General features: G+C 38.9%; 1 protein-coding gene across 1 annotated transcript in view; it reads right to left on the bottom strand.

Annotated features, from left to right (window-relative positions):
• The window catches only part of ZSWIM6 (zinc finger SWIM-type containing 6), a gene marked incomplete at its 3' end in the record, with an annotated part of 108,896 nt that overhangs the window by 11,736 nt on the left and 71,720 nt on the right, over nucleotides 1-25,440 (bottom strand). Inside the window, exons 5-9 of the mRNA XM_082301519.1 lie at nucleotides 10,355-10,534; nucleotides 8,616-8,792; nucleotides 8,180-8,326; nucleotides 5,239-5,385; nucleotides 2,789-3,049 (exon numbers count right to left, since the gene is read on the bottom strand). Of these exons, the coding sequence (XP_082157645.1) occupies nucleotides 2,789-3,049; nucleotides 5,239-5,385; nucleotides 8,180-8,326; nucleotides 8,616-8,792; nucleotides 10,355-10,534 (912 nt within the window). The remainder of the gene's footprint in view (nucleotides 1-2,788; nucleotides 3,050-5,238; nucleotides 5,386-8,179; nucleotides 8,327-8,615; nucleotides 8,793-10,354; nucleotides 10,535-25,440) is intronic.

A 25,440-nucleotide genomic window follows, 5' to 3' on the forward strand; every position in this document is an offset into this window, starting at 1 on the left:
AAAAGGAAGCCCAGGGGTGACTTTATCACTCTTTACAACTGTCTGAAAGGAGGCTGGGGTCATCTTGGGGTCTGTCTCTTCTCCCAGGTAACCAGAGACAGGATGAGAAGAAATGGCCTCAGGTTGTGCCATGGGAGGTTTAGATTGGATATCAGGAAAAACTTCTTAACTGAAAGGGTGGTCAGGAATTGGAGCAGGCTGCCCAGGGCAGTGGTGGAATCACTATCTTTGAAAGTGTTCAAATAAAGTGCCAATGTGTCACTTAGGGACATGGTTTAGTAGTGAACAAAGTGGTGGCTGGGTTAATGGCTGGACTCAACAATCTTATTAGTCTTTTCCAACCTGAACAATTCCATGGTGATGAACACTAGGTCAGATCCTGCACCAAAACCGGCTCTGTTAGTCCATTATACCCACGTGATTTAAAAACTGCAATTTTTTCATGTGCAAATTATCCTCATTATTGGGGCAATGGATTTTATTCATTCAGTAAAGTGTAGATTTCAACTTGATAACAGCAGCATCATGATCAACAACAACAACAAAGTTAAATGCAACTATTTACTTGCTGAGTTTCAAATGTTCACAGTGCATATGAATCCTATTTCTACGTTTTTCCTGAATACTTAAGACTGTTATTCCTGTTAATAGGAAAACTGTGTCAAACATTTTTCTGACTTCAGAGACAAGAGGTTCAGGCATTAAATGTTCAGGCAAAATACAGAATAAGAATCTTATATTAAATATTACTGGACTATTAATGCACAGATAGCACCCAGCACTCCCAGAAATTACTAATTCAGCAACATTTTTGACTGGTGCTTTAGCACAACATGCGAGGATAGAAATCACTAGGCACGAAAAAATTCTGAGCTCCATAGGTGGGCATTTCTAAAGAGTGGGGCTGATTGCAAAGGAAATGTCAATGAAGATTTAGTAGGTGACAGTGTGTCTCATAATCATTTAAAATGAAGTTGAAAGCCATTCAAAACTAGCTGGCATTGCTTGAATGAAAGAAGCCATTTCATGTATGTTTGCTGGTTGGTGGTCCAGTCAGAAACCCAGTGAGGACACAGAGAATACATGACAAAGCATTTATATGAAAATATATTCTGTTATTAACTTAGCAGTCAAGCAAAAAATCAGAACAGCTTTTGCAAAACAGTCTTATGCTCTGCTTTCCCACGCACTCAAATGGTAGCTACATAGAGCATGCATTTATCTGCATTAACAGCATAAAAACTGGCTTAATATTGGATTAAGTTTTCTTTCTTGTATCCACAGAATTTTAACTAAAAACTCACAATTGGTATGATTAGCACATTAAATCATTGCACAGCTTTTCCTCCATGTACGCAGGCACTTTCTGCCTAATATGGAGTTTTCTGTCTAACTGAAACTATTGCAGAAAAGCCAGATTCCTCATCTCACACTAATGCAAGACAATCGTTGCACATTGCTCACAATGGGAATTCTTTAGGCAGTTTTATTAGCAGACTTCCTGCTATGATCAACTGAGAAAACATTAAAAATTTCAGTGATCAAAGTAGTAAACTAAATTATCAGCAAATATGTCAGAGAAATCCTGCCTTTTCCTCTTAAAGCATCCTTACCAGTAAACAGATGCAGCAAACTGATTTTATAATCCAGAGGAATCCTTCATGTTAATATCTAGATCTAGACAGTAGCTTTTCTTGTCCAAAGGCCATAAAGCAGCAGTACAGTCACACCATGATGGAAACTCTCCCTATGTTGCAGCTTCTCTGCAGTTTCAAATCTGGGTAAAAACAGTGACTTAGAGCTGGGAACCCTAAGCAACATATTGTGTACCTCTTCCATAATAGATGAAGTTTTAAAAGACTAACGTGTTACAAAAAAGGAGCAAAACCTGACTGTTGTGTAACAATTTCACAACTTACCTAGGGCAGTACCACACTCCCTTCAAGCCATGTGCATGCACTCAAAACCAGGACTATGCCTTTGGCTAATTTGCTCCCCTGAAGTTTTTTTCTTCCATTCAAAAAGAACAAAAGCCAGAAAGGCAACCTTGGAACCCATGACACCACTCTCTGAACATGATGTTTAAGTGCTACATGTTAACCCTACTTAAAAGTTAAGGCAAAAGTATGCCCTCCTGTGTACAGATCCTATTTCAACACTGCCTAATTCCAAAACACAAATTGTGTGTCATGGTCAGAACATATGCACAAGACCAGACCTTAAGCCACAATATTTGACCAAATATTTTAATTTCCACCTATGATATAAACTTAAAAGGCAAGTAGCTTTCTTGATTTTCACAAGTAAAATGTTACATTTCTGCCTCAGCAATTACATGTGAATTTTCTGAGCTCTTCACTTGGGAACAGTGGTCAAAATCTTCATACATTTATAAAGCTGCCAGTATAGTGCCTTTTGCAGAATACAAGAAATACTTAGAATTTTGATACATAGGAACTGTTGATAACTGATGTCTACATAATATAATAGTTAGCCTGGAGTGTATAATCAGGTTATTGAGATTATGACATGCAACAAATGTAAAGAATGAAGTGTATTCAAAATTAAAACAAAAGGTTTATAGGTCAATATATATGCCTTATCTCCACAGTCATAAGACACCTAAAGTATGTCAATTTTTGTAAGAGATTTGATAAAAACTTTAATGGAGTTCTAAGTAAAAATGCCCTCTGAAGCATGTAAGACAGTTTCTACAGCAACACTAGTTCTGTGTGCTTGTTTAAGTGGAGACAGTTTAGAGAAGCAGTTAGCATCTATATTCAGCTACCTTCTAATAGGAAGACTGCTTGTTTTCGAAAAATCTTCACCAGAGTATCATCCAATTCAATTTCCTGTAGCTTAGAAATGAGCTGCTCCTCATTTCGACAAACCTTCTCTTGTGCATACAACCCATCTGGCATTACTCGCTGCTGTCCCAGCCCTATCAATGCTACTTCCACAGCCAGTGTTAAGTAAGATTCCCCTTCTTCTAAGAATTTGTGTGCAGGCAGGTGCTGGTACTCCAGAGATTTGCATTGCCCCAGGCTCTCTGTAAGGGGTGACAGAAAGAAAAACACATCAGCAAACCATTTTAACCCACAATCTGCCTACAATGCCACATACACAAAAGCTTCCACTGTTAGTATGAGTGTTTTGAAATTATTTAAATTATTAGCCAGTCTCAAAATACAACACTCAAATCTAAAATATGTCATCTAATTCCACATAGCAGAAATACTCAAAAAGAATTTGGTTTTAATTAACCCACTCAAGTAAAAATAAAAGTTTTTGTTTTTAAACTGCACAATTTTAAAAAAGGCAGTTCCTCTAGCTTTGTGTTAATGAGGCCAAAATTGCAAGATCCATTCCAATTTCTTTCCCCACCCATTTCTATATTTCCTTAAAGCTCTGATGTGCAAGAGGAAGGGAAAAGTGCTTATACACCTACATAGATTTCAGTTGAAGCTATTAGAACTGTGCAAATACAATAGGCCTGGGAACTCCACACCTTTAATATATGCTCTGTTTGCTAGCACTCTTTCCAGGCTTCTAATTTGCTACACTTGTGTTTATGATAAAAATGCATATTGTTAACATTAGAAGTCCTACTTTTAGTAACAGTTACAAGCAAATTCCACACAGGTCAAGCCATCAACTGCTTTAAAGAGTGCTACCAATTCATTTGGCATTTAACAGACACAACATACGACAAAATGCTATTCCAGCTTGTAGCACTCTACAGTCTAATTTGGGAACAAAAAGTTGTAATTGTCAGATGTAAGGAGATGGGCAACTGCAACAAATGGAAAGGATGAATGCACTTGGAAGATCACATATGCGTGTGCAGAAGGAAGTTACTTTTCAACACACAATGTTTTTATTTCATGGGGTTGTTTTGGTTTTTTAGTAACAGCAGAGAATCTGATTTCCAAATTTTTTAATTAAACGTTTTTCCAGAACTGGTGGGTAGGAGAGTAGAAGTTTACTGAAGAAAATCTAATTGAATAAAAGGAGTTTTAAGACAAAGCCCCAAGAAGACTGTGGATGTGTATATAAAAGAGCTCCAGGTAAAAAAATGAATCCAGTTTCTGTCCATACTAGTGGTGTTAAGAAGCTCCCCCAAAGGTGGGAAGAGACTAAGGAATTAATCAGCTAAACTCCCAGGGAGCAAATACTGAAATTGAAATGGCTGTACCTATCCTATCCTATCCCTATCCTAAATTACGTATTGATATAGCAACAGTACTTTCCAACTCCTACCAGACTATGTATGTTACCAATTTTAAGTGTTTTGTCATGATTTTGGAGTATTATGTACACTGCAGCTAAGTAATCCAGTAACATCCAGGGCTGTATTAGGAGTGTTGCCAGCAGGTTGAGGGAAGTGATCTTGCCCATCTGCTCAGCACTAGTGAGCCCACATCTGGAGTGCTGTGTCCAGTTGTGGGCTCCCTGGCACATGGGCATGCTGTAGTACATCCACTGTGGGAACACAGAGACGATTAAGGGACTGCAGCATCTCTCACATATGAGTGTGACAGAGGTGGGATTATTTAGCCTGGAAAAGAGAGGGCTCAGGAGGATCTTACCAAAATGTATAAATATCTGATGGGAGAATGTAAAGAAGACAGTGCCAGACTCTTCTCAGTGGTATCCTGTGACAGGACAAGAGGCAATGGGCACAAACTGAAATACAGGAAATTCCATCTGAGCACAAGAAAACACTTTTTAACTATGAGGGTGGTTGAACATTGCAGGAAGTTGCCCTGGAAGGCTGTATAGTCTTCACTCTTGAAGTTATTCAAAACCCAACTGGACACAGACCTGAGCACTGTGCTGCTCTACATGACCCAGCTACAAGCAGACCAGGTGGACTAGATCATCTCCAGAGGTGCCTTCCAACCTTAGCAACACTCTGCTCCAGTGATTTCCTACAATTTCTCGGAAAGAGGACAGTGCAATGTATGTGGAGAAGACTGCTGCTACGAAGTTGTATTGGGTTTTATTTCAAAAGTGAAATATGGAATTTTCTTCAAGAATGAGTAACTGGTAATTTTTAAGTGCTTTCTTACTTTAAACATTTTCTCCCCCTTCTGATTCTGTTTCCCTAAGGAATGCAAATGTGAGCTCTTATACTATAAAAACAGTGGCTTTGAAACTGATTCAAAAAGGCAACACAGAAAAATACCTCTAGTAAATGAAGAAATGTACCAGACTGCTGCCTTTGCTTGGTCTTACCCGTGAAATCGGAGAATCCATGGAAGCTGTCATCATCCACCCTGCAGGCTTCCATCAGGCTACCAAAAAGGGTGCCAATGGGGTCCAGAGGGTGTCCCACCCAGCCTTCAAGATTCGTTATTGAGGTTGCTCCCCTGTGGAGAAGTTCTGTGGCAAAAAACGCACACAGAGGAGGGAGGGAGGGAAAGAGAGCTCACATTAGCCCATCAAAACAATCACACAAGTAAAACTGCTGAAAAAGCTCTCAGTACAGAATTCAAAGTATTTCCAGTAGCTTCTGCATAGAAAATCTTTCAGGGTGAATTCACTGCCCTTGGTGAATATGTAAATGAGGAATAAGAAGAGAGAAAGAACAGAAGCCAACCTTTTTGAGCACTAGCAAAGTGTATTATGGGTCAAAAATTTCAATGGCAGTGTCTTTTCAAATCTCTTCCTTGATTCTACTAGAACTCTTCTAAAAACGTCTGCTTGAAGAATTACAAGAAAGACTTTTTTGGTAGAATATTTACAATGATTTCCTCACTCAAAAAGACACAGTACCCTTTTTACATTTTTAAGTTAATCTGATAGAACTGAAATAAATTAAAATATTCTAAAATATGTTCCAATTTCATAAATTGTGAGCTTATCCAGCACCTCTCTCTGCACTGAACTCAGGATGATGGTTACGTAAAAAGAAAAAGAATCAAATGTTTAAATGAGGTATACAAGAAAAAATTGTCTTTTAATAGGATCAAGTGTATTTTTGCTCATTTTAAGATTTCAGTCCTCAAATACCTTCACGAATTTTTTTCTGTAGCCCCTACCCATTACTTGGTTAGAACACAGAAAAAAATGTTAAGTGCAATGAATTGGAGGAATTGTAACTGTGGTAACAGGTATTAGAGATTCCCCAAATCTGAGTCAGACGGCAACAACTCCCCTTTGACTCTCCCAGCTTTCTTCCTCCTAGACATACAGACACAACTGAAGTATGAGAGATCAGATGCATTATTGGTGACCCTTTAAAAACTGTATACAAGCCATTATGGCTGCCCTGCTTTTCTGCCTGTCACACATTAACTTGTACCTCCCTTCACTCTCCCTTGTTCACAAAGTATCATATATCTGAGTAACCATATGCATTAAACTTTTAAGTCCTGTTTCCCCCTATTTAAATGTGTGGGACTACATACTGAAACAGAGACACACTGCCAGGACGGTAGAGGTTTTTTTAAAGCATCCATTGATATGTAATATGAAAAAACCCCAAGTAAATAATTGTATTTCTAACAAATAGCATGTACTAAAGACAGGCAGAAGGAAAGAATATTACCAAGAAGGATTCATCAGAGTGACTTCTTAACTGATTCACTTAGTTCTACTTATTCTGTTGTGCCTACTTATGAGCTTCTCTTGTGTCATGCCAACCAAAGGCTTCAGTCGTCTTGTCAGAGACATTTAACTTAAAATCACACAAGTGGCTCCATGGACATCAGATCAGTCACACGAATAAAAGCTAAGTAGAAACATGTGGTGTTTTCTGAACTAAAGTCTTAAGCTGGGCTATAGCTGCAGTTTTCCTCTGGTTATAGAGAGCAGCACACTTTATGGTATGAAAAGAGAGTCTTTTAAAAATTCCCCATGAGAGTAAAAAATAAAAAAAAAGTAGTGAGTGACAACACAGAAACAACAAACTACTTTGTTTAAGGGCAGGATGGAAACTGCTCACAAGGAAAGGAACTTAGAAGAGCTATTGAATGCCTACATGCTGCACTAGCAACTGGGAAGGAAAAGGAGCACTATTACAACCAGCACACTTGCAACAGACTCCTCACACCTGCCAGTGGTACAAACACACATACTGACACAGGTACCTCCCTTCTTAGTAACAGTGTTCAAAAAACCCCTTATTCCTTGGCTCTGTGGGGAAAAAATACAGAGGCACATAAAACTGCAGATAAATTTTTGTCAGCTAGGTGCATATCTTGTCTTCTAAGTGCTCATTTCTGGGAAAACACCTGAACACACACTTGAAAAATGCACACATATGATTTCACACTGGTATTTTTGACTAAAATGCATGAGGATACACACAGTTGAGAGTAATAGAGAAGACCTAAAATAAAATTTGAATTAAAGGATTAGCATAGCAACTCAGAAAGTAATTCCAGTTTGTCCACGTGCATTCTTCTATTCTTTACAAAGCCATCCCCTCCTTCCACTGCCTCTTCAAACTCAAAAGATTCAGAGCAGAATTATTTTGGGTTGCAAGGATCACATGACATAGAAACTATACCTGAAGGAGATCACTCCTTCAAAAAAATCAATGGTATTGCTCAGTGGAATACCACAAAATACTTCATAAAAAACAGCATTAAAAAAACCTCAAAACCAAAAAAAACCCCAGCCAATCAAACAACAACAACAACAAAAATACCCCACCAAAAACTCAATGCCCCTCTATTCAGAAAAACTAAAATTTTAAGCATTATAAGAGATTCTCTTGGAACACACTGCCAAATTTGATGAATTTTTGTAGTTCAGACTTTGCCTCACTGATATCCTCAACATCAACTTCAGGCTTACCCCTCAGAATATAAAGCTCAGCAAAATTACAGATCAGAGAAAAAAAATTAAACACCTCACATACCAAATGCAAAGTCCTGTTCAAAAACCTTTAAATTACATAGGGTGACTATTTTCATTGTGTAACCAAAACCTCTGGAACAAATGCCCTATCGTGCCAGTTATATTGCAGAAGGCTGGTAAGAGCCCTGCACAGCTCACAACACAGTTTACAGAAAACCCCTAACATCCAGAATGTGACATTAGCACTACCCAGACTGAAGAGTTAGAAGTTATGTCTTTCACTTGAGTTTCAAAACCAGTTTCCTCATGCAAAGTTCCTGGTGTTACTGTCAACTTGCATGCCCTTTGCCCTCCTCTTCCCCACATTTACCTTTCTTCTGAGCCCGGAACATCTCCAGCTGTTTCTGCTGCTGCCTCCTTAGTGTATTAACAATAGCTATTGCTAGCCTCAGTGCTTCTCGCGGGTATCCATGAGATCGTAATGCATCCACCCTCGCACAGGCTGTAGGAACGTGTTCTATAACAGAAAAAATAATTGAAGAATAGCAGTGCTTCCATAACTGCCATGGCCTGTTTTGCTAGGTTATTCAAAAGGGCTTTTTTGTTTAAATTTTTTTCTGTTTTGTTTTTAAAACTATGCAAGAGAGACTTAAAGGACTACTTCTGAGCCAACATTTCAAGGGAGCCTCTGTTCTTTTTGCCAGGTTTTTCATCCATCTCTCCACCACCTCCCCCCTCAAAATAATGCCACAGAAAATGAACAAAGCACCAAGTCATGGAAACATCTTTCCGGTTTAGCCACTTACCATGCCAGAGGGGCCACCCCTGAGAGTCAAAGAGCAAGTTTTCAGTGTCGTCATGGTAACAGTAGTTGGTGTATAGGTCACTGCTGATAATGTGCTGTAAGTGGCTGTCCTGCCAGTGCAGATCGCATGCCTCAATGGCTCGAGTGAACACTGTCCGATGTGGCCTGTTCGATGAATCTGTCATTTTCACAGGTTCAGAAAGCTGCATCAGCTTTTTACTCATTCATACTTGAATCATTTACAGTATTCCTGTCTTTTACCTATTCACCAACCCCCAGCTGATGGCAGTCTGCCTTGCCCCCTCTCCACCAAGCAGCCCACAGATGACATTTCACATCGTATTACTACCCAAGAGCTCAGACGAAGTGTGTGCCATTCATCTTGCACTCAGAGAGTCATCTAGAAACCAGCACGGCTGATGGTAGACAGGACTTTACACAGAGAACTGCTAGAGGTGAAGGACATTCAACACCAAGTACAAACTCCCTTAAAATAAGCTAGAAACTCTATGGCGCTCAAGCATCCCCAGTGTCCCTCGTCAGATCCAGATTTGTCAGAATGAAGGAGGGATAAACTGCATAAAATATGTGATTTGTAGTTTTTCTTTTTGAAAAGTGACATTAACTTTGAGCACTTGTATAACTTTGTTGGTCATGAACATATACAAATACTATTGATAAACTGAGGTACTGAAGCCATGGGAGTTACATAATCCTCACTGGACATCTTCCTATGGCAAAATTTCTCTATTGACATGGCACTACATCTATCAATGTTCAGAAGCCATGTCAGAGTTATCAATACCCTGCCCAGGTTGGTCTGAACATCATGAGCAAGCAAAATACCTCTGTAAGAAGTCATTTGCTGAAAGAACTTATCTCCCTGGCTACCTGTGAAATTTAATAATGAATCAAGATTTTTCCTTCAGAGGTAATCTTCCAAGAAAAAGAAACAACAAAAACCCCAACTAAGTGCAGATCTAACACCTACCAAGAAATTTAATTTTAACTTTACTGCAATTATATGCAATACGTATCATTACTGATGGTTTGAGGATTATGAGCAGTTTTACCTGCATAAATACCCCACATTTTGCCTAGTTATTAGCAAAGTAGTCATCTTTGTTTGAAGAGGACTGTACAAAGCTTCTGTCAGATTTGATAATCACATTTTATATTAGAAAGCATGACATCAAATACAAAAAGACACCTCCTCCAAGATGGCAGCATTACAGCTGCACCCTCCACAGACCTCGTAATGCAGACAGCACATCCCACAGACAGAGATGCTTTAGTTTCTCAAATACAAGTTTAATGCAGTTTAAACAGATCTCTCTTTAAATAGCTATCAAGGCTTTGTAACTGCAAGCAAAATGAAAACCCCAATACCAGAAGGAATACTAGGTTACAGTCAAGCAAAGAAACAACAGGCTTTTACATACTTCAAGGACATCCAATTCTTATGCAACAATATTTAGAAACACTCAGTGAAGAGTTAGAAGACCTAACGAAACACAAAACACTTGCTCTGAAAATGTTACAGCCCCAGTACAAATTAAAAACCACCTATTTGTTCTTCTGCAAAGACAGTATTAGTAAAACTGATTTTGGCTGGTCGGTCCTCAACAAGAAGGTTACTTTTCCCAGGAAAGAGTGCTGAGTTCTGCAAGGCTAGAGTATGTAAGAGAGAGGTTATGTTGCACGTTGCATGTACAGTCAATGTACATGGTTTAGGCTCACCTTGGTTAGCATTTGCACCCTGAGGCAAAGCATTGGTTAAATTAGGCAGCTCGTTTCCATGGTTTCCATCTTCCCAGGGACAAACATCCACACTGTTCCATTTTTTCAGCTGTTTTAGCCAACTGGACTTCTGCTCCAACTTGCAGTGGGGATTTAAGACTATACACATCCACAGAGCACCTGATTTTAAAAAAATTCCTACATTATATTTTCTATTAAAAATGCAGCAGCCAGTGACTAATTGCAAACTTCTACAGCGTATACTTTTTCTCCACTCAAATGCTACACTGCTTGCTTCCCAGCTACACTTAACACCACACAGATTGAATTCCTGACACAGGCGGCTGGGGCTGGCGTGGCCAATCTGAAGCAGCTGAAAGATGGTACCAAGCCAGCCTTTTCAATTAAAAGGCATCAGTAGGTCTTTTGTATAAGAAATCCAGAGTTCCCAATGAATGCCTCATCAGACAGGAACATCAGTCAAAGGCAAAGAAAAATTCACATCAAGTTACAGAAGTTACATTAACCAAGTTTTCCTTCTAATTCTTGTATCAGAAGTGAATGTTGTTTCGTATTAATGAGAACTATGCATCTTTCAGCTTTGCATTACAGGAACCAAAGAAGTACATTAGTAACACATGCATTTTGTAAACATAATACTTTCACACTCAGAACCCATTAGAAATACCAATGTAACTCATTCCCAAACACATTTGGGTCTCAGATAACCAGTAAACACTAGTTTTGTGCAGTCTGACAAGAATAAGACATTTTTACGGCAATTACTTCAGTAATTTGGTTACTCTAGAAAATTTGTTTTATATTCTCTGCTTAGGGAGTCCTAAGGGGAAAGCTAATTTGTGTTGACACATTACACATACCATCACTTTGGAAATTGCTCCCTGAGACTATATATATAGCACAGCAGGCACAAATGCATCTAAGAGTCTAGTGGCAATTTTCAAATGCAAAGGTTTTTCTCCAAATCAGCTGTCCCTGCACCAGCTTGAACTTTGACAGAAACACGAAGACATCTGCAAGTACTGTTTAGCAACAGTTCATTTGCTCATTAAGAATGTGCCTTAAACACTAAAAGAGATGGCAAGATTATGCTTAGGCTATGCAATGTTCATGACAGGCTGGAAAAAAAAAAAAGAAGAAAAATGCAGCTGGTTCTTCTAGAATGATAGAAGTCTCACATTCTAGGATTCCTTTGCCAACTAAAAATGCAAAATGGATACCCAGGGCACAGGGCATTATTAAAATGCCCTGGGGTATATCACCACATCCCGCAGCTGTAGGGAGGAGGAGAGAAGATCCAGCAGGCAGGAATTGTGCAGCAAGATTGATTTATTTAATTATTTTACAAACTCTTTTATAGACTTTTTTCTTCATAGTCTAATTGGACAAAGGATCAGCCACCTCTTGGGGGTGATCGGCTAGAATCCTAAAACATCCATTGTCAAAATATTTTTCTACTGTACCATAAACAAGACTTTTCAAGGCTGCAGGTGTTTGGTTGTTTACAGAACTCCGCTACTATCTCCTGTGCAAGAGAAAAGTCTCTCATGGACTTAGAAAACAGCAAGAAAATTCTTGCTAGCAGCATTTTTGTATCCACAGGGCATCACATCACATTAATTCCTAAAGTAACTCAGGCATGCCACAGCACAAGAGCCAGTGGAAACACAGCATGATTCTTAAGGTTAAGCCTCCTGCTACTCAAGACTGACATGTTAGGGGAAGTAATATCAAAAAAATCTGAAAACCAAACCAAAATATTGTATGTCACTATTCAGAACACCAGAGAGACACTGAACTACTGCAGTTTACTACTGCACCGCAGATAAAGTATAAGTCTTTTGAGTTTGGGGACACATCTGAAACTTGCTATGGGGGTGAGTAAGGCCAATACTCTTTTTAAAAACTCTTAAAATCAAGCCATGTAATTTTCTTTAGACACACTTCCCAGCACACTTCACGCTCCAAAAGGAGTCAAATTACAACTGGTTCTTATTATTAATCATCAGTGATTCAGAACTGCCCAAAACAGAATCACTACATTTCTTGCAATCTGCAAAACAAAACGCAAGATGCAGCACATTGGAAAGCCTTGGAGAACAGTAATTCTGGGCTTGCTTATTTATTTTCAAAATCAAGTATCACTTGAGGGCATTACACTGTACATGTCAGCATGTAACAAAAAAGTAAAAAAACCCCGAAAACTAAAACCAAAACCAAAAATCCAACCAAACAAAAAAACTCCAATGTAATACTCTGTAATCAGATTCCCAGTGTTTTCAGACTGAAGCAAAAGCAAAGTGGACTATCTTAACCACATTTGGTAAGTATTTCAATCATCTATGAAGGCAGAACACACTAACTACTGTGTCACACCATGCCCATACAGAGTAAGTGGCCTTTTTTTTTCCACATCTGAGAAACACCACTAGAGGCAAGAGAATTCACCAACCTCCTAAGAAAGCTCCACTACACGTGGTAATCTATGAGGCAGGAGAGGGCAAAGATAACTCAAAGTACCAAAAATTCTTTAAAAATATCTGTGGTTTCAAGTGGGAAACTATGTCAAAACTAACTACATTGTTAGCAGTCATTGTCTCGGAAATCCAGGCTGTTTTTATGTAAAGAGTAAGTGTATTTCCAATAAACCCCTCACAAACCACTTAAAATTTCACTAGAACCCAACTGCACACTGCTCCCTATGACTTCAGAGAAAACTTTTGCATGCATATCTAAGATCTCAAACAGCTTCGACAGCTGTTGATTCCCTGCAGGAAGAGGAGCGTGAGACAAACCTCCTCCACCAGATGAAGAAAAGGGAACAGGAAGAGCTCCTGTAGTGCCACAAAGCCTACCATCTGGAAGCAGGATGCATAATGCCAAATGACCCCACACTGCTCAACCTATTTGGATTCTTAGGTGGTTTTGGTCAGTGTAGGTTTTGGTGGAGGTTTGGGGTTTTTTTTGGTGTGATTTTTTTCCTTCTCCCCTCTCTCCCTCCCTATCCCAAGTGTGTGCACTTGACTCTCTCCGTATTTCTTCCTACTTCTGTTCTCTAAACACCTTCCCCCTCCCCTGACATCTGCTCCATTCTGGCTCTTTCAATTCACTGATTCCTGCCCTGCTCCTCACGCTGAAAAGCCCGAGGAAAATGTTCACTTTTGCCTAGACTTTATCACATGCCAAGTGGCAGAAGCCTGGAGGATATTCTTCTTAATTCACTCTGATGCTGCTCAGTGGAAGCCCTTTGAGCTAGCCCTTAAATGTCACCACCAACCTGAAGGCCTACCCTGCTCTCCAACAAGAGATTCTCTCTTTTCCGCCTGATGGCTCCCATACGGGGAAACTGCTGATCATGCTTACCCCCTTTACTACAGATAAGACCTATGGAAGGACAGCTACGTGTAATTTCCAAGAAACGCACTGGGATCAATTTCCAGTGACTTCAGCCTAGAAACTGCTGTTGGCAACAGCTTACACTCCAAAGAAGTTACCCAAAATACATTCCTAGCATTCACAGGTTTACATTTTTGATTATATTTAACAATGTCACCAATGCCAACCACAATATGAGCAAAAGTCTCATTAAATAATAACAGTAATTTTAAAAAAAGAGACACCAAAATCTCAGAGAAAGTATTTTGTGTTTACGGACTGCTTTTCTCTCTAACACAACTCTCCCTCCTTCCTATCTCTTTTTCCCCAGCTATTTTTCCATACTGGTTCTCAGCAGGTTGACAAATCTTGCTTCCACCCCAAACAGCATGCTACTAAAACACAACTAAAACTCTCATTTAAATCTCGGGACTCTAACCTATGTCTTTTCAATACGAAACTCCTCACAGTACAGTGGCAAAACAATCACAAATCAATATACAAGTTTTCCCCAGAAAATAATTGGAAAATATGACATGTTGCAACTGCAATTTGATACTAATTTCACAAGGGAAAGGATATTAGAACTGTCACGCTGCAGTGAGGAATTGCCTATTTTGATTCAACATTAATCTCCTGACCTGAAAAAAGGGCAGCTTTGCCAAAACAGACCTTTGGTTCAGACAGACCTCCTTTTGAAAATGTGCTGTTATCATTCATCTTTCTTGTTTGTCACACCACCAAAAAAAAAAAAAAAAAAAAAAAAAAAAAAAAAGGAAAATTTTACATGCAGGCTTTCCTTGTACACACAAAGGAACATCAGTACTTTTGTGTTTCTCTGGAGACATCCATACCTTTGAATTTATGGGGTAGATAGGGACAGCAGGCCTTTACATTGATCAGGATTTAAATATGCAAACTGAAAACAATTAAGAGCATTAAGTCACTGTAAAAGTAGATGTAGTGCAGAACAGTAGAGTAACTACCCATCCTGTGTATGCACGTATCCATAAAGCTAAAGGACGCGCAAGGGATGTGTATAGACTCTCCCAAGAGATTAAGCATCACTCACTTTTCATAAATCGCATTATATTTTACTCTTGCCACACTGTATGGGAAGGTGGCAATGGAAACAATTTTAGGGGGGGTCCTAGGGCACTGATCAGTACTGAGGACCCAGAATATAGTTCTGTTCATCTGTTTGATTACACTCTGCTTTTCCTATAAGCATCATGGTATCTGTCAGGGCTGCTGTACAGCTGAGCTTGGGGCAGCATTTCCTCATCTATAACACCTATGTAATCAACAGCTGAGACTTGGACTTTGCTTTGGAATTTTACATTTCATATAGTTTAGACCAAACAGGGCACTTGCAAAATTAAAATATTCAAGAAACAGGTGCTGTAACATTTCTTCGCCCTTTCCATTAATGCACAACTTTATCTTAAAAAATAAGCTACAAGAGTAGCATTTGACTGTTTCAAAGAAAATGGAGCCAGGTAATCAAGATCATTCCCTTTGTGCAACAGATAAAACAGCTTCAATACTTGCTGCACACTTGCCACTGTGTCCCACTTGAGACTAACCAATTCTATTACAAAAGCATAATTTTCCAGCACTGAAAGTGCCAGAAGAAAAACAATACTACCCAACAGAAGGTATGAACACTTTGAAGTCGAAGTGTTAGCAAAGGAGTTTAAAGTGGTTTACATCTGTATTTTAAACACATACCCACTTCCACTGGGAGAGCCACTTGTAAACCTCAAAGAAGTACTGTGTGGTGTTTATAGCTTCTGAATGAGAAGGACAAGTGCCTTCAGAACAACTGGCAAAGCCGCTGCCCTTCTCCAGGCATGGAGAGATCTCCACTAAAACAAAGCATAATCAAAAGTCCCACTAGAGACTAAACAGTGGCTTTTATAGAATAGTAAAGATAGGCAAAGCACTTCAGGACTATTCCCCCTTCAATGAGAACATCAAGGAAAACTAGTCTCAGCACTGAGTTGTACCCAAGTTGCAATTTTATTCATAAAAATTCCTTAATGTATTCTGGTTTCTCTGTTCAGCCTTCAAAAAAAAAGGCTTTCTATAGGTGCTGTGTTTCTTGGAGAACAGAATGTTTCATTTTGCTCTAATTCATTCTATTCCTGAATTAAACTTTGATGTATTGGTCTTGACAAGTGCTTCATGCTGGTTGTATTCTGTATGATAGTATAATCACTCCCCATGCATTTCACACTAGCTGGGCTGATCAATTCAACAGATTTCCTGCAGCCCCAATGGCATGAGGGAATCACTGCCCTTCTGCAGGCTAACCTCCAAGCACACACTTCAGAAAATGGAAGTGTAGAACAGAGACAAAATAAAATGCCTAACTCCTTAAGTTTTCCTTTCTTACTGCCTGCTGCTGCTCCAAGGGTTAAAGACACACACGTATTTGGCTGAAACAGGTATTTACATATTGAGATTCTATTCTAAGCTGTCAGCAACCACATGCTCTAATCTCTGTGTCACAAAACTCTGCTTTCTCTTTCTACGTTTTCAACTTTTAGCACAATGGAGTAAGGAACTAACCACACACTTCTGACGTTTTGCATGAGCCTGTTGTTCTGGGTTATGACCTTTTAAATGTTTTAAAAACTCCGGCATCTTTGCAGACACTCTGCCATTCAACCAAAAGGTTTCATATAAGAATGAAATTTGCCTGAAAGGTGCAGTTTACAGTGTGTCAGTTGACTATGATCTCCCCAAGAGAACACTTAGGATCAGCCACATGTTCATTAGATACCCCTCTATGCATCTGTAGTACTCCATAATCTAACCACTGCAGCAAGGCATGGGCTATTAGTCCACAAAGCTAAAGAAAAGTATAAAGAACCCACAAATGAACCTCATTGATTAACTTCCCTCATATTTAGAAAACTATTTAATCATTTGTTTACAATCAATCAACTGAAGGCAAAAGCACTTCTAACTCTAACACAAAGAGTAAAAAATAGTCCTTTATCAACTAGTTGCCAATATTTACAGCTAGGTGGTGAAGACAAAGTATGCTCCTGCCCAAAATATGTATCAGATATTTTACCAATTACTTTAACTAGCAATATACTCTCAGTAGTCACAGTCTACCTTCAGAGACTTCAAGAATTTTCAGAAGAAAAGTTAATGTGACTACTAACTATAAATGCATTAAGCTACTTCTGTACAAATTTATCCTTGAGATGAATTAATTCCTCTCACAGTTAATTTTTTTAGGAAGAGGCAAAACAGGAGATGTTTGTCCATTAAAACAAGCTATTAATAAGAGAGAGGGAAGAAAATACCTCTCCTTTACCAAAAAAAAAAAAAAAAAAAAAAAGAATGAAGCAAGTGCTAACACTCCCTTGCATACTGGGAATTACAATTGCCACAACTATGCTCACAGAATGTAAATAATGCACTGTAACTGACCAGAGGAATAGACTGATTGTCTAGTCTGAATTCCTTCCTACACTACTGTTTCCCAAGTCACTTTTATGTTCCAGTCCAAACATGACTGCTCAGTTTTTACAAAAACAGCATACTTTAATTACAACTTCTAATACAAGAATCTAGCACAGCACCTGGTTACAGTTTACTGGCTGCCTACCACTATTCAAAATTCTAATGTTATTTCTAGTTTTCTTGTTAAACTTCTGCAGCTCCAGTTACAATTTTCAGCTACCTTTTGTGGGTTTAGAAGAACTGTCTTCCCTATCAAATTTTTAGTCTATGTAATAGGTATCTAAAATTATAAAGGGTTTCCTGTCTTGATTTGACATACCCAAGCAGATTGAAACTCTTGTACTTCTCACTTCCAATTTTTGGGATTTTTTCTCCAGTATTCATTCAAAAGAGAAAAATGGAAAATAGCACAAGGCTAGATGGCTGACCGGCAGGTAGAGCTCGAAGAAATTAGTGAAGATTCAGGAAGTCCGCCCCATGAATCTATCACTTCTCTCTAGCTCGGGTATTTACTAGAAGTGGCATTGGAAAATTAAATAGCAGCCTAATGCTACTGAAGTATGAAAAATAAAGAGTGAGAGAGGTAGGAAAAAATAACACCAAGTATCAGCTTGGCTTATAGTAAAACTCTGTCCTTAATCAGACATGATTCCACAGTTAGGGCTCCAATGAGTTGTGCACCAGCTTCACCACGCAACATTTTTTAGGACATTTATAAGTAAATCAGTTCAACATCACAGGAATAAAAACAACTGCTTTAATGTGGGTATTTAAAAATATCTGAAGTACTTTCCATCCAACTGAACAGAATGGAAATGCAACTTTCTGTATGGGATTAAAAATATTAAATAAACCCCTCAAGCTATGCTTACATACTGAAGGTAATTACTGTGACCATTATTTCTGAAATCTGATAAATACCACAGGATTATCTCAGTTGGTTAGAGCACGATGCTAATAACAAGGTTGTGGGTTTGATCCCTATATGGGCCATTCACTTATGAGATGGATTCAATCATCCTTCTGGGTCCTTTCCAACTCAGAATATTCTGTGAAATTACCTAAAAAGAAAAATTTACTGTCATACTCTGGCCTCACATACCCCCTCATTTCACATACTATTATGGCAATGTCAGTAATGGAGGAAGAAGGAAATGATCCTCAGAGAAGGTGGACAAAACCCATCTTTTCAGAACGGCAGCCTGGCTTCATTCACTGAGGAAATGAAGGTGACAGCATCAACCAAGACACTGTAGGGCCATGACAGCAATTTAAGTTGTCATCCGTAACTCAGGTCTTAGAACAGCAAAACTGTCTTGTGATGCTAACTCTGACCTACTATTAATTTAGCACCTCCAACAACACAAATCATTCAGACATAAATTAACAGTTTGTTCTGTGAAAAAGCAGGTGTAACCTTCAGTGCACGATCTGAGGGTACATGTGTTCCATAAGACCATGACAGCTGAGAGTAAACAATATCAATGTAACCACTACTTAAGCAAAGACAGCCTGGATATGATACAGTTTAAGACACAAATATTTGTTAAGATACTACTCTACCTATAAAGTCCCACAATGAAAGACCAAGGGAAATGGTGCATCCAACCTCCTTTCAAACGCAGGGCTTCCTACAGCTTTCATTTCAAGGCCAGAAATGCCCTATGTGTAACTGACTAATCTATACTTAGAAATTTGAAGTTAACTTTATTTTCTACAGGTGCAGGGCATAGGTACTTTCTTTAGCTTTAAGGCAATACATAATGCAATTATAAGTGGGGATATTCAACAATGTAAAGACAACATGAATATAAACTTGGAAGTCAAATTCAAAATTTAGAGTCTTGCTGTATTGTTTTATAAATACCATAAAATATGGGGGAAAGCGAATGTCTCTACTACATGGGTGACCCTAAAAAGGGACTGCATGAAGTATGCAGCTCCAAAAAATGGTACTAGAGCACCAAAACTGTAATGAATGATTAACTTTATCAATTCTTTTTCATGGCAGCCCTGGAGTAACGATCAAATTGGGCACCAAGAAGGAATTTATCTAGGGGCATACTGGCAACAGCCATAGCTGCTTTTGTCCTCTTCCCCGCTCCACTTAAGCACTAAGCATAGACAATCTGTTTAGAACAGCTGGCATGTCCCATTCATACAAGTTTGTCTCTAACTGCAAAAGGAAGGAATGCCTGAGACAGAAATATAGATGGAAAATAGCTTCATTCAGATAAGGTTAAAAGAATACAACTTGATGTTTTTTAGAGATGACTATAAATTTTTACCAGAAAAATTCAGAGTGGTTTCCAAATAAAAATAAAAAAACCCAGACGACATTATATTTAAACCTTGATCATTAGTTTGCTCATGGCAAAATGGTAATTAAATCTCTCTTAATTAGTCTGTAATGATTCCTCTCCTAACCTCAACATTTAGAATTAATGTTTAGATGAGGAGTGAAGTGTTACTAAAAAAGGTCCATGCACAATCCATCAGGAAATATATTGTACTATTTCTCTGTATCACATGACCTTGTAAAATGGTATTTTAGTTTAAATTCTAACACAAAAATATATCATTCTAATCTAGAAAATGCCCAAAATACCAGTAAGCATGAAACCAAAACAGACTACCAGGCTGATCCAACATTTAAAAAGTGGTATAAACAGAGCAAAGTACTAGTGAAAACCTACTAAGACTTTTAGAACTACTTCAGCAAAGTCATGTTATTTCACTCAAGAAATACCTTTAGAGCAATAGCCCATTTAATATGCTAGTACATATTCAGTATATAATAGAAAGGATTCTAAGAATGTCACTGGGAAGAGCTTTATCACATGAATGAGATTCATTTCAATACCATAAGAGGTTCCCACACTTAAAAACTTTAGATTCCAATAGGTGGTTGAGGCAGACAGGAGAGGATTAGGCCTTAAAATGTGGAAGGAATGGCTGAACATAGAGATTATACCATTCTCCTCAACATCATAAAATAAGATGACTAAGAGAGACCCGGATCAGCATGATGCAAAACTAGAACACATTCACCAATTCTATTCACTGTCCTGCCTTGCCAAAGACCTCTTTCCCATGACACTGCCACCATATTTCTACTTCACAAGAAACTAATCTTGACTTAAAAAAAAAAAAAAAAAATCTTTCTTCCCCCTTTAAGAGTTCTTAAATACCAAAATGGAGGAAATCTACTAGAAATGTTTGTTTTGAAACATGCAAATTACATGAAGTTTCTTCACCATGAATACAAGCGATAGGATATGAAGACACTGAAAATGGTAGCGCACAGGAAAAAAAAAAAAATCTGATTCCTTAATCCACGTGTTGACAAGGTGTTGGGCTCCATCACTCCATCAAGCAGTAGATACTTGTCTTAGATTCTTCTACTTGACTGCTTTCATCAGATTAAGCATCTGGGATTTAATTTAACAGTTTCAGCTTTATTAAGCTATCACAAGAGCAGCCCTACTTTGATAACAGTAGCTGCTCCAATTATGGCCTGGTTTAGGGTTGACAAGTATAATGATTCATTCATGGCATATGAGAAACAATAAAAAATTGTTTTGCATTGTAGCTTTAAAAATGTGGGCACTTTTTTCATTTAATTTGTCACTTAGTTTTTGCTAAGAGGACTTTTAAATTGCAGTAAGAAGCAAATGGGGCTTTTAGTTTAAATGTAATCCCCATATTTAAATGATCTGTAATGGCACAGTGTTTGAGTGGGAACACTATTGTTTCACAGTGGGCCCTGATGGTGACATGTGACATTTGTATTCAGGTCCTGTATTATCCATGTGGCTAAAGGGCTTCCAATTTCATTTCACAGCCAGAAGCCTGCAGAAAACACCAATTAACTTGCAGATCCCACTTGCCAACAAAACAGTCTCTTCCCAGTGTCTGGCATCTGGCAGTGCTCAACCCTTATTTCCAAAGCAGAGTCTCACAGCCATCATGATCCCTGGGCTGCGGTACAAAGTCAATTTCCCCCCCTTTTTTAAGGAAATCTTTTCATTTTTCATGAGAACAAGCAACTTTTACTGAATTTCTCATGGACGAATATTAACAACTTACTCATCTACTAAGATTATACAGTCCATTTTTTTTCCTCTATACCACAAAGAAGGCTAACTGACCTTTCCTTCACATCAGAGATCTCAGCTCAACAGGCATCAGCAGGTATTTACCGTGCATTTCCATTTCCATACCCATTTTACCAATGCAATTTAAATAAAAGGCAAACCAAGGGGCTTCAGATAATTAATCCTTATGACATCCTGACCTCCTCAACCATGGTCACCATGAGTCAAACACCTTAAGATCCGCATGTGAAATTTATGTACCGAGATACCATTTAAACAGCAACATGAAGAATTCCAACTCTGCTTTACACTCTGCAAACTGGAATTCATTTATTACTGTGGCAAATTGGAAGTGATCACCAGTGCATCACTGAAATTGCATCTAAATTCTTCTAGTTTGAGAAGTATCTGAGCAAGGCTTAGACCTCTGACCTGTAACCTTTCCAATAGTATACCTCTGACATTCCATAAGTAGCATATAGCTCATCCCATTCCTTGATGTACAACAGGGGAATCTGCTGGGCAGTTATTACATTCTTAGTGCCAATCTAGAGGCTTTAAAAAACAACTGCATAGTTATGTGCAAGGCTTTTTTTGTTAATATGATGCTTCTGAATTGTAAATTGCTTAGGAAATTAGGGCTTAGTACTAAAAACCTGCCAGATTCATACTTAGACCTAAAGCATCTTATTTGTGGGTCTTGAGTGAAGGTTTTGGTAGTTTTATTTCTAGAGAGTTTTTTATTGTTACTTTGGGGGCGGGGGGGAGTTTACTGTTGTTTTTAAATCAGCACCTTCAAACACTCAAACCCAATCTGATTTCAACTGAAATCAGCAATTTACCACAAACTTCAACAGGAACTCTGATCAAAGCTCAGTGTGTCCTTCCAGTACCCCTGCCAATACCCAATGCTAGGCAGGAAGCATCACCTAAATTCTAATGAAAGGCTCAAATGACCCAGTCAAGGAGCAAAGGTGGTTATTTAAGTATGCTTAAAAGTCTGTGCCAAGATGGAACTGACAAAGTGGCCATATGCCTAGCACTTGGCAGACAGCATACCAAGGCAAGCAAGAGAGCCTTTATTAAGCAGAGTCTATATTTACTTACTTTCTATGCCCTAAAATTCTTCCTAACTACATGAAATTGCTACCTACCTGTGACATAAATGAGAGTCTAGCTAAAAGATTTTTTTTAAAAGACATACATATATGCCTCTCCCAGATTACTCTGAACAGGTAATACAGAATGTTAAATACACAGAGGCCTGTGTCTCACTTCCCTCCCTTGATATTTTGGTTCTCTGACATGCTAGAAGATAACAAGCCAGTATTACTTTGTAACATAATGACAGCATGACTCCTTTAAACTCAGTGTCTGAATTACTTCGACTAACACAGATCATATGCTACCAGGGCCATCCTGCTTTTCCCTCTGCAGTCTGCTATTTTAACTCTGGTCTCCCTTAAAATCTACTTGAACCTTTTGTACACTCACTTCTTTTGAGACACAAGTTTCACATGGAAAAAACGATGTTTAATGTGAAAACAGTGAAACTCAAGCAAAGTAAAATCCTAACAAAAACACTGCAGAAACTTGCAGCCTTCACATCATGCATGTAGAAGTGACACTGGAGAGATTCACCCAATTAACAGCATTTTGGAGAGAACTTGCTAAGCAGCTGTGGAAGGAACCAAGGAATGCTATCAGTGGGGAGAAGAAATAGAGAGTTTAGAAACATAAACACTATCTGGAGATGGAAGAACCAAGTTAAGTCCTACCCTTCGACTACTGCCCACCTGATGTGATTGAAATGTATTTGCAACTGAAAGAATGCTACATGATGAACACATTTTGATACTGAGTCAGAGCAGTTGAGGACTGAAACAATGCGGTCTGCCTCAGACTGCAAATACAGCAGCTCAGGTAGTGGTGAGGCTGCTTTTTGGGAGTGACATCTAGAATTCTGATAATAGAGGTAAACTAAATTCAGTTAATCCAGAAGTATTTGTTATTTGATGCTATAGGCAGACAGATTCCACCTCCTCTACGTTCAGACAGGTGCTATCAAGAAAATGATGTTAATACAAAACTGATGAAACAAAAGGAGCCGCTACAAAAATGTAACAAAACCTTTTTTTGTTTATTGACAGCATGTGGCAAGACTGCTACAGGTAACAGATGGAGAACGCATTTCTGCTTCTCCCACCACCTACCAGCTCAACCCACATAAGCAATGAAGCATGAGACCCTCCAATTTTCAGTATGGTGGGATACAATTCTGTCATATGTATGTCCAGCTAGGCATGTGCCTTGCTGGCAAACACTGTTACTCCCCAACAAGACAAAGGATCATAAAAATGGCATACTGAAATGGTTGTTATAGTTGTAGTTGTTTCCAGACTCTGATAGAGCTTTGTCTTCTATGGTATTAAGGATTTTCACCACAGAAGTCTGTAATCTCAACTACATAGCTAACAGTTTACTAGCCTAGTGCTTAATTTAGAGTGAACATAGCTTTTGCTATACAGGTTATATCCAATCTTATCCCATCAGTTAATAGATTCAACTATGATCATCTCTGACCTCTAAGAGTGCAAAAGTTAAGTTTTGCATTTCACTCTTCTTTTCTAATGAAGCATGTTACCCTTACTTGGATTTGATTTCATTTAGCTTGATTTTGGACCTATAAATTACATTAAGAGCATTATGATATTTGCTCCATTCTTTGCATTACTTGCATAATATCTTATAGGACATCATCCTAACTTTTCCTTGTTATTAAATAGTTATTTATATGTTTTCTGCCACATAAATCAGGCACAGCCATAAGGACCAGAGCACATCAAAATAGACTTCTTTAAGTATAGACTTGAAATGACTTTCCAGAATGAGAACACAGGTTTCTACTCCAAGTTCCATGAATCACAAGGCAATTTCATTTAGGCCATGTGTGTCTTCAGCTTGCTTTAGGAAAGCCTCCAAGACCGCTGTAAGTAAGGTTTGGAATGCTAAGACAGACATGTTAATCCCTTCCCTCATAAACTCAGTGAATTACCTTTTAGAGAAACGAATTAGATTTACCACTGTATTTTAAATAATTCAGGTTGTTTTTTATCTTCCACACACCTGCATATCTATTAGTTAGTAGCTTGCTACAGTACCTTATACCTAGGAAAATAATGCTTGTGGTTACTTTTTATCTTTTCTCTCACCTCTCCATCTGTAAATACTGTTGACATTCACATTCAGGTTGTATTGATTTTCCCTTCAGATAACATCCTGTTATCAATGCAGGCTGAGGCTGGGAGGGATTTAGAGCAGCTCTGCCGAGAAGGACTTGGGGGTGCTGGTGGGTGAGAGGCTGGACATGACCCAGCCATGGGCACTCACAGCCCAGAGAGCCAAACATGTCCTGGGCTGCATCCAAAGCAGCGCGGCCAGCAGGGCCAGGGAGGGGATTCTGCCCCTCTGCTCTGCTCTGCTGAGACCCCACCTGCAGTGCTGCATCCAGCTCTGGGGTCCCAGCACAGGAAGGACATGGACCCACTGGAGGAGGTCCAGAGAAGGGCCACAGAGATGATCAGAGGGATGGAGCACCAGCCATACAAGAAAGGCTGAGAGAGTTCAGGTTACTCAGCCTGAAGAAGAGAAGACTCTGGGGAGACCTTAGAGCACCTTCCAGTACCTAAAGTGGACCTACAAAAAGGCTGAAGAGGGACTGCTTACAAGGCGTGTAGTGATCAAACAAAGGGGAATGGCTTTACACTGAAAGGAGGAAGGTTTAGATTAGATATTAGGAAAAAAATTCTTGACTGTGAGGGTGCTGAGGCACTGGAACCACCTGCCCAGAGAAGCTGTGGATGCCCCATCCCTGGAAGTGTTTCAAGGCCAGGCTCAATGAAGCTCTGAGCAACCTGGTCTAGTGAAAATTGTCCCTGCCCATGTCAGGGGAGTTGGCAATATATGATCTCTAAGGTCCTTTCCAACCCAAAACATTTTATGATTCTATGGTGAAATTCTTACAGATTTTGACAATTTCTGAGTGTAGTTCAAAACTGTATTAGTGTGCTCCTAAACACTTTACAGCAAGTGCCCTCAGACCTCACCAGT

Source organism: Coloeus monedula, assembly GCF_965178545.1.
Source record: "Coloeus monedula genome assembly, chromosome: Z".
Lineage (NCBI taxonomy): Eukaryota > Metazoa > Chordata > Aves > Passeriformes > Corvidae > Coloeus > Coloeus monedula.